Source organism: Apteryx rowi, unplaced genomic scaffold, assembly GCF_003343035.1.
Source record: "Apteryx rowi isolate R43461 unplaced genomic scaffold, aptRow1 scaffold_189, whole genome shotgun sequence".
NCBI lineage: Eukaryota > Metazoa > Chordata > Aves > Apterygiformes > Apterygidae > Apteryx > Apteryx rowi.
Genome location: NW_020448185.1, coordinates 1,614,390 through 1,627,204, shown reverse-complemented (window position 1 = coordinate 1,627,204; position 12,815 = coordinate 1,614,390). Strand labels below are relative to the sequence as shown.

The 12,815-nt window shown below is 38.9% G+C and overlaps 1 protein-coding gene across 1 annotated transcript in view; it reads left to right on the top strand.

Moving 5' to 3' along the window:
• Window positions 1-576: 576 nt before the first annotated feature.
• KLF12 (Kruppel like factor 12) overlaps window positions 577-12,815 on the top strand; it is a 152,050-nt gene continuing 139,811 nt past the window's right edge. The window contains exons 1-2 of the mRNA XM_026061967.1: window positions 577-642; window positions 2,287-2,376. Coding sequence (XP_025917752.1) covers window positions 577-642; window positions 2,287-2,376 — 156 coding nt within the window. The remainder of the gene's footprint in view (window positions 643-2,286; window positions 2,377-12,815) is intronic.

Sequence of the window (12,815 nt, the reverse complement as noted above, 5' to 3'; positions counted from 1 at the left end):
GCTCAGCTATTACCAGGCAATGGACTCCCCAGGATGTGTCACACAATGTCCTCTCAGTTATAAATGCAAAGGGATCAAATAGTTTGGAAAGAATCTACCACTGCGATTATTACTGCTCTGAATTATAGATGACCCAAAAGCCAGAACTATTCACTGTATTCATTCTTCAGACCAGCACTCAAAAGGCAGAGTGTTGCTTTTAAGAAATATGATTTCAGACAACAAAAGGGGAAGCGAGTGCTCTGAAAATTTAGTTAAATGTAAATGTGTTAAATGGTACATGAACTAGTCGGGTTTTCATGATTTATCAGTTTTAAACTTCAAAGACTCTGGTTAGCTTGCATTTTTAAAACTAATGAGTTTATCACAGCCAGTGGGAAAAATGGTCCAAGTATATCAGCTGTAAATTGGTACAAAGCACTAAAAGGGACATTAGCCTCTAATCAGATTCGAACAGTTCATTAAACCTGCCTTTCCTGAATCGCTCTTTGTCTTCCCCCCTTCCTCCTGCTTGTGCCTCCTGTGCAGGAGGCAGCCTCTTCCCTTTTTTCATTTGGGTAAGACCTCCTCGGGGATATGAAGCAATACCAGCTCATCCTTCTTTGTCTACAAGCTCAACAGCCTCAGGGATGCTTTATTACGGTATGTTCCTGATCTTGCTGTAAAACTCGACTGCGCTGCTTATAAATCAAGGAAGGAAGGAGACTTCCTTGCTTTGCAGAATGAGGGCGCAGAGCTTGGAAATGCCAGGCTGGCTCCTGCTGTGGCTCCACCCGAATCCGCCGCGGCGAATCCGCCGCCAAACCACTCGAGTGCAGCGAGTGCGCTGACGCCCTGGGACAGGAGCTCCCTTCCTGACAAGTAAACAACACGCCACCCTTGCTGGGAAGAGGAATTTAAAGTCGGGAACAGTTTCGCCGAGCTGTTTTGTGGTATCGTAGTCCCTCTTTCACCATCCCGCCACCTCAAACGCCTAATAAAGTCAAGGTGTGCAAAATGAATTGCGGAAAAGATGTTAAAATGTTTTTTTTTTTCTTGCTTGCTCTCTGTCGTGGCAAGCTAAAGTACACTAGGTAAACAGGGGAAACATTAACGYGGAATGGGACATCGTAACAGGTTGACTTGCCTTCATTTTTCCGTGTTTGAACATAGAAATGTTCAGCTGAAAATGAGTTGTTTGGTCTGGAATTTCATAAAAACTTAAGCTTTTAYAACTTTTTATCAACTATTCTATTAGAAGGATGAGAGGCAATATAGTCTTTTTCCTTTTGCTGGCTGCTTTACTGTCATGTTCCTGCCTGTCCTGTGTTATCAAACCCTAGCTCTGTGTGCTTTAACACATGGGCTCCAAGTGAGGCCAATGGGAGTTTTAAAAAGGTTAGTTGCTCTGCCCCTGGCACCGTGTTGCAGAATGGGAGAATTGTTTTTCCTCTTTTTTAGCATAAGTTATTTAAATTAGGGAAAAGGGAAAAAGCAAAGGAAAAAAAAGGAACACAATATACAAGAAAAAGCAGTTGCTGCAACACTGAAAATGAAGATGGTGGGACGAGGTGCATTAATTGGAAAAATAGAAATGTTTAAAATAATTTAAGCACTCTAAAATGTATTTCAGAAGTTCCACTAGGACAGACCATTTTTCTTAAAATTCCACTGAAGTAGCCATGAAAAGATTTTTTTTTCTTTCTGAAACTTTTTCAAGATGCTGTGGTAGAGTTAGTCCTATCTTTCACACTGTCATAACATTCCCTGAAAAATCAAACAATTCTTTTTTGTAGAAACGTGGTTATGAACACCTTATTCCTTATGAATAGAGGCACCATACTGTATCAAACAGATCTGCTGCCAGTGAAACACACAAAGTGTTTTTTCCATTGCACTGCAGTTATTGAGGACTAAAGAGTAATCATTAGAGTGGAGGTAAGTTTTCAGTGTCAAGTGCTGCATTTCAGACAGGGCCACAGATAAGTGGCTTTGGATGAGTCACTTAAAACATATATGTACTGTAGTTTCCCTACTTGAAAAATAACTGTGACGTCTTCATACTTCTGTGCTACTGACTGGGATGTTTTGATTCATAAGGTTAAATTCTGGCTTGAGTGAGGAAACGTCTTCATTCTCACCAAGCTGTTCAAGCTAATATCACAACATCTTTGTTAACTTCACTTAACTTCATATTAGTTAAAAGAAACTTACCTTACTGCTACATTACTGTAGAGGTTAATTAATGAATTAAACCAAATATTTTTCATCTCTTTTTTTTATTAACCTTTTCCTTTTTTTACTTAGGACATCAGCGCCCTTGAAAACAGAATGTTAATGCTTGATGGGATGCCGGCAGTCAGAGTCAAAACAGAACTGCTGGAATCTGAGCAAGGGGTAAGCAGAGGCTTCTGTGTCACTTGACTCTTCAGCATGCTGCTGACCATTTCCAGACTTCTCCGTGGTTACTTATCCCTCCTATTGCATTGTCGTTTTCTCTGTTACCATTTTGGAGCTCACTTTCTTGGGAAAGATATCAATGAACATCTAGTCTCATCTGTTGGGAGCACAAAATAAAACTATGGAAGACATATAGAAATTATCTGGGATAATGCAGATGCTTTCTATGATGTAATTTTACAATTACAAAAAGGGTGCAGTTTAAAAAAGCAGAAAGAATAATGGGTTACGGCAAAGAAATCGAATTCATATGTCTACTAAGACACATATGTATTTATGCTATTTTGCCTGCTTGGATATTTGCCTTGTGTTTTTTTTTTTTTTTTTTATTTTTATCCTTCAGACACTTTTTCTACTCCGTTTTCTGTTTTGTCGAAACTGTCCTTTTCCTTGTGGAATATAGATGCTTGTGATTATGGTAAGAGGGGTAGAAACTTCAGCTAGTATCTCGGAGACTGCTGAATACAGGACAGAGATTGTGAAATGGATTTTGAATTTTTTTGCAGAGCAAGTGTTCAGTGCTGGAGTAATAGATTTTAGGAAAACAGAATACTGAGTTTTCAAACTTGCTGAGGGGTATTTTGTTTTATATGTGGTAATAATTAAGTCAGAGATTGTAGATTACCATGACAGGATCTGTTTTTAATGGAGATGCTGCCTCAAGTATAAGTGATAATAAGAAGAGGTTCCATATTATCACAAATAGATTCTTTTTTTTTCCTTGTGCACATTTTATATTGTGCAGAAGAATTCAAGCCACCTCAGTGCTCTGAAGGCAGGTGCTTCCAATAAGCAGAGTGTGTAATAGGAGAAGCAGTGCTATTGCTGTTTAGGGATGGGCTTTTGCCTACTTCTGTTAGCTATTCTCCTTCCTGCTGTTTTCTCAACTATTTGATTTAGAATTTAAATGATATGGAAGAGAGGGGATTAAACTTTCAGGATGACTTAATCTGAAAGACTTGCAAGAAGAGTCCAGTTACTCAGAATGTTCTTGAGGCTGTAGCAGAGAAAACCTGACATTTAGTGGAGTTCTTACTCATCTCTCTGCCTTCTTGAAAGTGAGTACCCACAACAGATACACCAAAACAGCATAGTTTGAGGGAACAAAAAAATGTAAGACCATTGTATGAAACACAATGATGAGAAGACAGATCCTTCAGAGGTAATTTTTAATAACTTCTGGGTGCTTTTGTCTAGTTTAAAATACATTCTATATGTGACGCATATTGCAGGATCCTTGAAGAAGAATCTGTACTTTAGTAAAGTGTGATTTGATGCTGGAGGACCTATTTGGTGTCTTAGAAACTGGAAGGAAATGAACAATTTATACAATTCTTTTAATTTACTTTTTTTCTAACAAAATTTTACATAAGTAAAAAATGTAAGTAAAAAATGTAAGTAGAAAATTATATCATCTCTCTCTTTTCCAATGACTGAGACTTTGGACAAAGAGCTCTGTTAATTTGAGATTTTATGTGCTTTGCTACTAATTAAGGAGTGTCTGGTCAGGAGTCTTTGGCACCTTTATGACTCTTCATTAGGGAACAATCAATAAATACAAAATGAATTCTCCAGTTCACTAACAGAGGAACTGGCCATTATGATGGCAATTTTCCAGAAACAACTTAAACTGTAGAGAAAAAGGTGGTTGAAACAGATGTTTAGCATGTGCTTTAGAGACTGTTTTGAATATGTAGATGTTATAGACATAACAGGGACAAGTGTTTGAAGGCTGTGATTACCGAAGAAGTGAAGCTATTTGGGAAGATGAATATCATAACTGGGAAGAATGGAATGGGAATTAAAGTATGAGCCAAATATTATGMATTTGAAATAGCTGTTTATGTTACTATAGTGTCCTGAAGGCCTTAGAGTTGCACCTCCATTGCACTTCACAGAGTATGCAGGGAGATATTTTTATTATGGATTTTTACTAAGAACGTTTTGCAAAACTGTTCCGAGTCTTCTGAGGATAGTGGCCAAACTGCCATTGTTTGAGATGCTTAACACCGGAGAAGACTAGGCAAACTCGTTGCAAACCTGTAGGAAGACAGCTGTGTTTCACTGTTTCTGCTTGTATCTGTTATTGGTTTTATGTTGCAATGGCAAAAATGAGACGTGGCTTAAGGCTTTTGAAATGAGAAAATTTTGTTCATGGTTAGGAGATCCTGAAGGGATTACCTCCTTGGGAATTGTGTGTCACTGCTACGTGTTGATGGCTAAGCAGTCCTGTCTTGGCAGGTCCTCTGTGTTACGGTGATGGATGTTTACAAAGTAGTTACTGCTTTATTACTAATTAGGATTAAATTAGTTGTAGGTTTCAGGGATATGTGCCTTCTGACTTCTTGCAGCGACGCTGAAAACTGCMCAACAGGGTGCACACATTTATCAACCAGAAAAGGTGTTTTCTCATTAGTTGTGCCTTGATTAACTGTAGCTTGTGATTCATAAACTCCAAGGTGGGATTCACAGAAAGGGCCTTACTGCAGGAGTATTCCAGAAATACAGTATTTTCTGCGACAGCTCAGGTTTTGCATGTGGATATTGTTTGGGCTTGCGTGCATCCGGTGTTATTTGGGATCTCCAACATGTTGTGCTGGCTCACAAAGTGTTTGCCTGATGAGAGAGCAATGCATGGAGGAGAGTTCAGCTGCATACTGCACAGCTGTGTGGAGGCAATAGTGTGCACTTGGAGGACTGAAGGCAGGCTGGTACTGCCTAAAATCTGCTGGGGGGCCAGTGTGCCCAGTCCCCTTCATGTTTCTATGATGTCAACGTACTGGAAGCAAAAGTGCAGAGATTTTCTCTGGATCAGTTGGCACCAGTGCTGGATTACTGGCAAAGAGCCTCAGCCAGAAGGTATTGCTGTGATTTTGGGTTTGACTCCAAGACCACGAGGGAAGTAAGCTAAATGCCTACATCCTTGCTTCAAATGTGAGTTATCATAGTGGCATTAAGTGTGAAATGCTGTCTGGGTGGATTACTTCAGCAGATATCATGACCATGGCATTTGAGTCCTTTTGTACTGCAGGGATTCAGTTTGTTTCAAAATTTCATGAGTTTACTAGTTAACACAGCACGTTTAGCCTGGGACTTCATTAAAAGCTTTTCTTGAAATTCATGCATCTCTCCTTATTGTTTGTGAACCAGTAACCCAGCAGGCTATTGACTTAAGTAGTAGAAAATATCACTAGTTAGCAACCTATGTAAAATGACCAGTGGTCATTAGTCACGTGACAACATAGGAATAAAAAGCACAAAAAGAAATAGCGCTCCCCTTCCTTATACCCCTTCTCCCCCAAGATAGAAGCACAAGAAGAAAAAAAAAATCCTAATATAAATAGAACCAGCCATTACCTTAAGCTGATTCTCCAGTTACCTTTGGTGGTATATGACTGTGGTGAAATAGGCACCATAGGACCATGTGCACTTCATAAAATTAGACATCCATTGTCTGTGTGCTGCGTTGGTAACCTGCTCCTCACCTGGTGTTGTCCACTGACTGCCTGGCTAATAGAGAGCTCCCAGGATGTAGCTGGAACTGAGAGCAGAGCAAATTCATGAACCGACTGACATTTTCTGATGTATTTTTGATACCAGGCTAGGCAATCAATCCATTATTCTGGTGTTGCTTTTGTGTTTCCTGCTGGGATTCTCACTCTTTTTGCTTGCTAGAATAAGTGTAGGCAATGCTGTTCTCAATCAACTTCCCCATCATCTCTGCTTTGAGCTCCAGGRCCTTTGATTTCCTTGCTAGGAGATTGTTTGGTTTTGTTTTGTATCATGATTCACCCGATCTTACATTGTGTTCAGATCTGGGCTGATATCTCTGAAAAGCAGTTTTAAAAAAAATTCTTAAATAACATCTCTCTCCTAATGCTGCAGAAGCGTTGCATATGTGGAACAAGCAAATGTGGATTTAAAACACAGGAGAAGGAATAAGCAAAAGAAGCAAGTGTAATTCAGCTGAAATTTTGGGATTGGCCTTGGAGAACGAAGCTGTACGAGCCACTCCCACTGCAAAATAGACAAGTTTCTAGTTTAGACTGACAAGAAATTGAAGTTCAAGCCTGTATTTCAGCTATGCCTGAAGCACCAGGCTTAGCTTTCCTTCAAATCTGTGACTACAGAGAGGTAGGCAGGACCCAAGAGCTACAGCCTGCATCACTGGAGTGAATTCAAACTTTTACCAACCTGAGTTTAAAAAATATTAAATTCAAGCCTGATGATTGTGGGAGAATGGAAATTAGGCAGCTTCATAAAGAGAAACATGCCATATAAGATATAGGTTATTGGACAAATTTGGAACAAAGAAGTATTTACAAGGGAAATGGATTTTTTTTGCTTTGAAAAAAGTTAAACAGTTCTGCTTTGTTGTATCATCACCAATTTAGAACAGTTTAATGATTTTTAGAAGGCCATCACCATTAGCCAGAACAGATGCTTATTTTTCTGGTGAACTACTGTCCTTATTTTTGCACAGGAGATTTAATGCAGACTATTGTTTGAGGCCTCAAGAAGATACAGTGCTKCTTTAATGACTTTATCACAAATGAAAAAAGCCATTACGTAAAAGATATCGCATTGCCCTTTAACAAGGCTTTGTTATTACCTCCCCTACTGTGGAACAGGAGCTAGCATTGCTAATAAATTGGTAGAATTACTTTAGAAATGTGAATTTGCTTATCATTTAATATTCTCCAGTGACCTACTGCTTTGGATCTTTTGGTCTGCAATAAATTTTTGTATGTTGATAACCAGCTTCAGAGAAGAATATCAAGAAGGGGGTCCCTCCTGGTATAGGTGAAGATAAAGTACTCCAGCAGGAAAAAATATTTATTCTTTGGTTGTGCCAAAAAATGTTGTGAAAACAAATACTCCTTCTTACTGAAATGTATGAAGGACTAATTCAAATGTTAATACAGAGTGTCCAATGAATTTACTAGCTGGTGGCTCCGAACAATAAGATAGGATGTAAAGTGTTGACTGGCTTCAATATGAAGTATGAAAGTCTTGTTGGTCATTGCAGCTGATGTGGCCCRGTTCCTAAAAATCTGTAAATGTCTCTGACCTGCTCAAACACATGAAGTTTTACTTCCTTAAGTATTTCCAGAGTCAGGCCATAGGTCTTTGTTAAAAGGCAGGGKTTTTTTTGCATTTCTAGATGCACCACACTCTGATGAAGCTACGTGATTAGCAATAAGTGTCCCAAGTACTCCATCATACTTGCTCTGTGTTTTATGTGGGAGTATTTTACAATATAAAACAAAATATTGGTGTGATTTGTATTTTTGCCACCTTTTTGAAGCTTTTGAGTAGGTCCCCCAATTAATCCTCTAAGACAGAGAATAATGTACTTACAGTTTTCAGCAGCTTTTTTTTTCCAGATCTGTAATCTTGTCCATTCCTGTGACTTCATTGCCTTCCTTTAAATTATTACTTGAAGATTACATATTTTATTCTGAATCCAGTCCTGCTTCTGCTTGATCCATCTCCATTCCCATGTCTGACCATGGCTGAATTATGAAAAGAATGACTAAAATGACGAAACCTTCTAACAAGCCAATATTGTTCTCTCGTGTATTTCCTCTGTAGCCAAATTATCTTGTCATCTCCTGTCTGCAGAATGCTATGCATGCCTATGTTGTTATATGCATAAATGTGTCAGTTCCACTTCAGCCCAGGTAATTAAGTCCATTTTATTTTCAAAGATTTCCAAAAATGCCTATTGAAATGCCATTGAGAGTAGTTGCGGTAGCAGAACTTGCTCCTTTGACTGTATTGGAAATTGTTTTATGTTGATTCTTTTGGCTTGCATACACTCTTTGTGTTATTAGAAGAAAACATACTTTTATTATTTCCAATTGTAATTTGTGAATCTCTGCTTTACCCAAGTAGTTCTAATTTTTTTTGTTGATGTTTCTGAAATGATACTTCATGTTTAGCTCTACTGCTCTGGGAAAACAGCCAACATATGGACAGTGTACATGTATCATTCCCTTCTGCACAGACGCTAGCCCTTCTTGCTTTCTGTTATTTTCCTTCATCTTACAATAGGCAATACTCCGGGAATGTTACTGCGGTGTTAGAAATACAGCCAATATGATTCATTACTCTACAGTGCCATAAATAGATGATGATCTTCAGAAAGARCTCAAGATCTGTTCCCAAAGACCAGTTAGGACATATCTACAGGGTGTGATGCAATGCTGCATGAGACATATCTAAACTGGCTCCTCACAAGGAGATGCACCTATAGGTTACAGCAGCGATATGCCTAGGAATATGCTTACAGCCCAGAAGCATCATAGCTACATCAGCTGGATTAATTAGCCAAGTGAAGCACAACAAGGTGAAAAATATTGCAGGTGCTATTTCATGTTAGGTGGCAGTTCACATGCTACATAAAAGGTAGCCATCTCCTGCACCTTTGCTCTTGGTCTGGCATTCTTGCTGTATCCCTTGCTAGTGACTGTGTAACACCAGGGTGAGTTGGGTCAACTGGTGAGAAAAGAAATTACTGTATACATCCTGGCAGCCACACTATTGCAAAATCGTATGTATGGATAGAGGAAGGGTGGGAAGAAGATCCTGGGTGCACCTTTTGTCAAAGACCTGTAGTTAGAGCTGATTAACTGCACCTGAAACTACCTCCAGAGACAGCTTTAGGGCTTCTGGGACCCAAGCCAACCTGTTTGGGGAGATCTGTGCAGTGCTGTCTTTTGTCTTACAGACTTGTCCCTAAAGACTGAATACTCCATATTTCCAATGTTGCACATATTTCTTATTCCTTTTGAAGTCAATCCTTCCCCTCATACAGAAAAGAACTAAGGATTTTTAGCACCATGTTTGTGAGTGCAGTTTATTTGTTTGGGATTTTTTTCCACAGGATCAGACTCAAAAGTGCTATAGAAGGGTAATATGTTTAGGACTAATATGAAATGATTGCTTAAACAGCTCAGCATACTCACTTACTCTCTATCACACTTGCCAGGCAGCCTTTTTGCCAAGTTAACCAAGTTTACAGATATAAAACTGCAGGTGGGGTTGTAAGATGTATGAGGCTGTCTAAAATTCTCAGTAAGAGAAGGATCCCAGATCCTCTGAGACTTAATTTACTGACCGCTGTCTGCCATTGCTTTCCTTTTCTAGGCAGTTAAGTCAGCCGTTAGAGAGCACTGCAGGGAATATAGTCCTTTTTCTATCTAGTATTGTTTATTGTTTGTGTTGTAGTAACATGTAGGGTTTTCAGTTGTGGATGTGGACTCCATTGTGCTGGGCATGGTACAAATAAAGAATAAAAGGACAATCCCTGGATATCCCTAGTTTAACTAGTTGAAAGTGTGTTTAGACACCCTTTTAATGGACATCTTTAGATAACAATGATCATACACACAAAGAATGTAATAGCAAGCTGAAAATGAGTGAAGCAAAGCAAGGTCTCTGCTCCAAACAGCTCACGTTTAAGAAACACTAACAAGACAGAAAGAGGACTATATCATGATAGAAGGACAACCAATAAAATGATTTCACATATAGAAAGGAGATTTTATGAGGATGTATTTGGTAGAGGGTAGGTATAAGATTATATATACCAGGCTGGGGAGAGTTTCAAAAGCAAATGTGTGATTTTACCCATAAATCAGCACAACTGAATACTGTTATGGTTCTGTGCTTAAATCATTGTTATGCAATGTATCATATGCATAAAATGTATGACCTGATAACTTTGTGTGTTTATATGGACTCTAAGAAATGTTGACTTTGGGAGAAGGAAGGTCGACCCTTTGATTTGAGAATAGTATCTGAGTGTGTCATTAGATTGTAGTTTGGCTGACTTCTGTCCCCTTTCAATTATTTTGTGGGCTCACCTTGAGGACAGTCCACATTTTTGATAATGCATGACCTCTCAGCTTGCTCAGTTACCAGAGGCTTATGGTGGGATTTTCATGGCCTCATGGAAGATATATTCAGCCGAGAAACTCTAGCTAGAAAGAACAAGAAGTAGGGAACATCCAAGCTGTATACCTGTCTTTTACTCTGAATTTCTTATTCCATATTTTTGGTTGAAAGGAGTTCATTTTATAGGCACTTTTTTGAAGTATGAAAGGTCAGCATTTCTGATGGTGCCTTAAAAATAGTTGAAAATATCAAAAAATTGGTTTGAAAAATTTTCAACTCAAACATCTACCCTTATACCCCTTCCCCTGATAACCCTGGTTCTAGTGACGCTTGCATGTGCTCTATGTTACATTCCATTTGGGAATCCGACATGTATGACTTCACTTTCATTTTGATGTAGTTTTGGGAAACAGTGTTATACAGTTTTTTGATCTTTTCATCCTGCCATGAGAGTAYTGCTGTACTCAAAAGAGTGGAATTGATACATAGCACTATACTCTAAAATTTTGTTACACTTCTACATTAGAACTGAACACAGGTCTCTTCTCTTTTGTGTAGCAGTGCAATACAGTTATAAAATACAGTAATGTGATTTTATACTTCATACAAAACAATTATTGGCATCTAAAAAGCAGGTACTTTTCCTGTCTTTTAACTTATTTGGTATGGCATCTCAAGTTTAATTCAGGCTGCAGCTGAAAAGAAATTTAATAGGCTCCAAAAGAATGTAGTCCGTGTGTTCATAAGAAGAAATCAATAAAGGTGAGATAGGTAATCCCTGTTTTATTAACAAGAAAGCTACCTTGAACTGCCTCACACTTACCACCATTGTGTGTGATTATGCATGGAGGTAGGTAATGCACATCTGCTGATGCATGGTAACTTCCTACTCATTCAGAGTTCTTTATTGGGAATGGTTTCCACTGAAACATTGCAGTGAAATAATTGTGAATCACAAAATCTTCTAGTCATTTTGCACCTAAAAGAGTTAATCACTACATTTTGTTTTGTTTTACTCACAGGTATTTGTTTATAATGCTCATTAGAGTAGCCACTTCATTTTGATGATCTGTATTTCGATCAGCAGAACCTGTTGGTATGTTCAGAATGGAAGCAAAAAGTGATTGGGCTCTAGTCCTTTCCCTTTGTGTTGACTCAGTGTGAAGCGAAATCCCTCTGTATTTCTGTTTCTCACTTGGATAATTGCTATACTTTATTTCTTTAAGGACATTGAGATGCTTGAAGTGAAAAGTACTATATAAGTGTACATTATTATTATTTGTATATACTAGCTAGCTTAAGAAAAATAAACATGGGCCAATCTAATTCAATAATTTATAATATCATGGAGCATTTCAGCAGCATGATACAAACTCCACTATCTTATGCTATTACCAAAATTATTTTAATTGTTATTTTTTGTTACGAGACAAGATTACTTCTTGTTTTCATTTTTTTGTTGGTGTTCTTTAACTCTTTTTTCTATTTGAGGTTGCATTATAGTCTTTTTAATGTATATTTTACTCTTGCTCTGTATCCTGCTGGGAAGTACTGAAGGAGCTATATATTTTTTATCATTATTGGCTTTTTTCCTTATTTCTCTCTGTGGAGATGAGCCCTTACATAAATTACTTTAAGGATCTTGTTTTCTTGATTTTTTCCCCCCTTTATTTCATGCTGGGAGGATGAGTATTTAATAAACTGTTATTTAGGCACATCTGCTTTCACAGGCATTCTTTTACAAATGTTATTGTTGGTTGCATCGCTTCAGTGTGTCAGAAAATCATAGGAATTACAGAAAAAGCTAACAAGAAGGAARGAAGGCTTTGGTCCTTTCCTGCTTTTGCAGGTCATTCTCTCTGCTTCTCAGCCAGTGAGACTGTTGCACAAGCACGTTAGGAATGAAGCACCGAGCACAGCGAGACCTGTGCCATCTCCACGCGGGGCCACCTGATGTGCGTCTAGGCCAGCCCCTGGATCCTGGTCCTGCAAAGGAGTCACGACTCTTTCAGGTAGGCAGGYGGAGGCAAGCTGGGCCCAGCGACGCACCCGAGGGAGGACGGTGGATCTTCTCACGTGAGGCTTGCTCACTGAAAAGGCTGGCAACCGTTGTGGTGCAGTGTTGTCAGATCACTCCAACCAGCCCTGCCTCTTCTGAACACCTCGACTTTTGGCTTCCTTTAGGGAATGCCGGCACAGATGCACGTCACTGTCATCTCAGTCCCATCTCTTCAGACAGCTACAGCATTTGTAGGCTTGTGTCCAGTATCTGTTTCTTAATTTCATAATATACACTAGAGATCAATATTAATACTGAGGCACTGACTTCAGCTTTGATCTTCATGTCTGATTCTGTTTGTGGAGCTTGTGTTGTTGGTGTAGGTGAAAGTTACTGGGGAATTTCCTAGTATTTGCACCAGTTTGCCCTTGAAAGACAGCAGCATCACCCTCTGCTGTCTGCATTACGGATACTC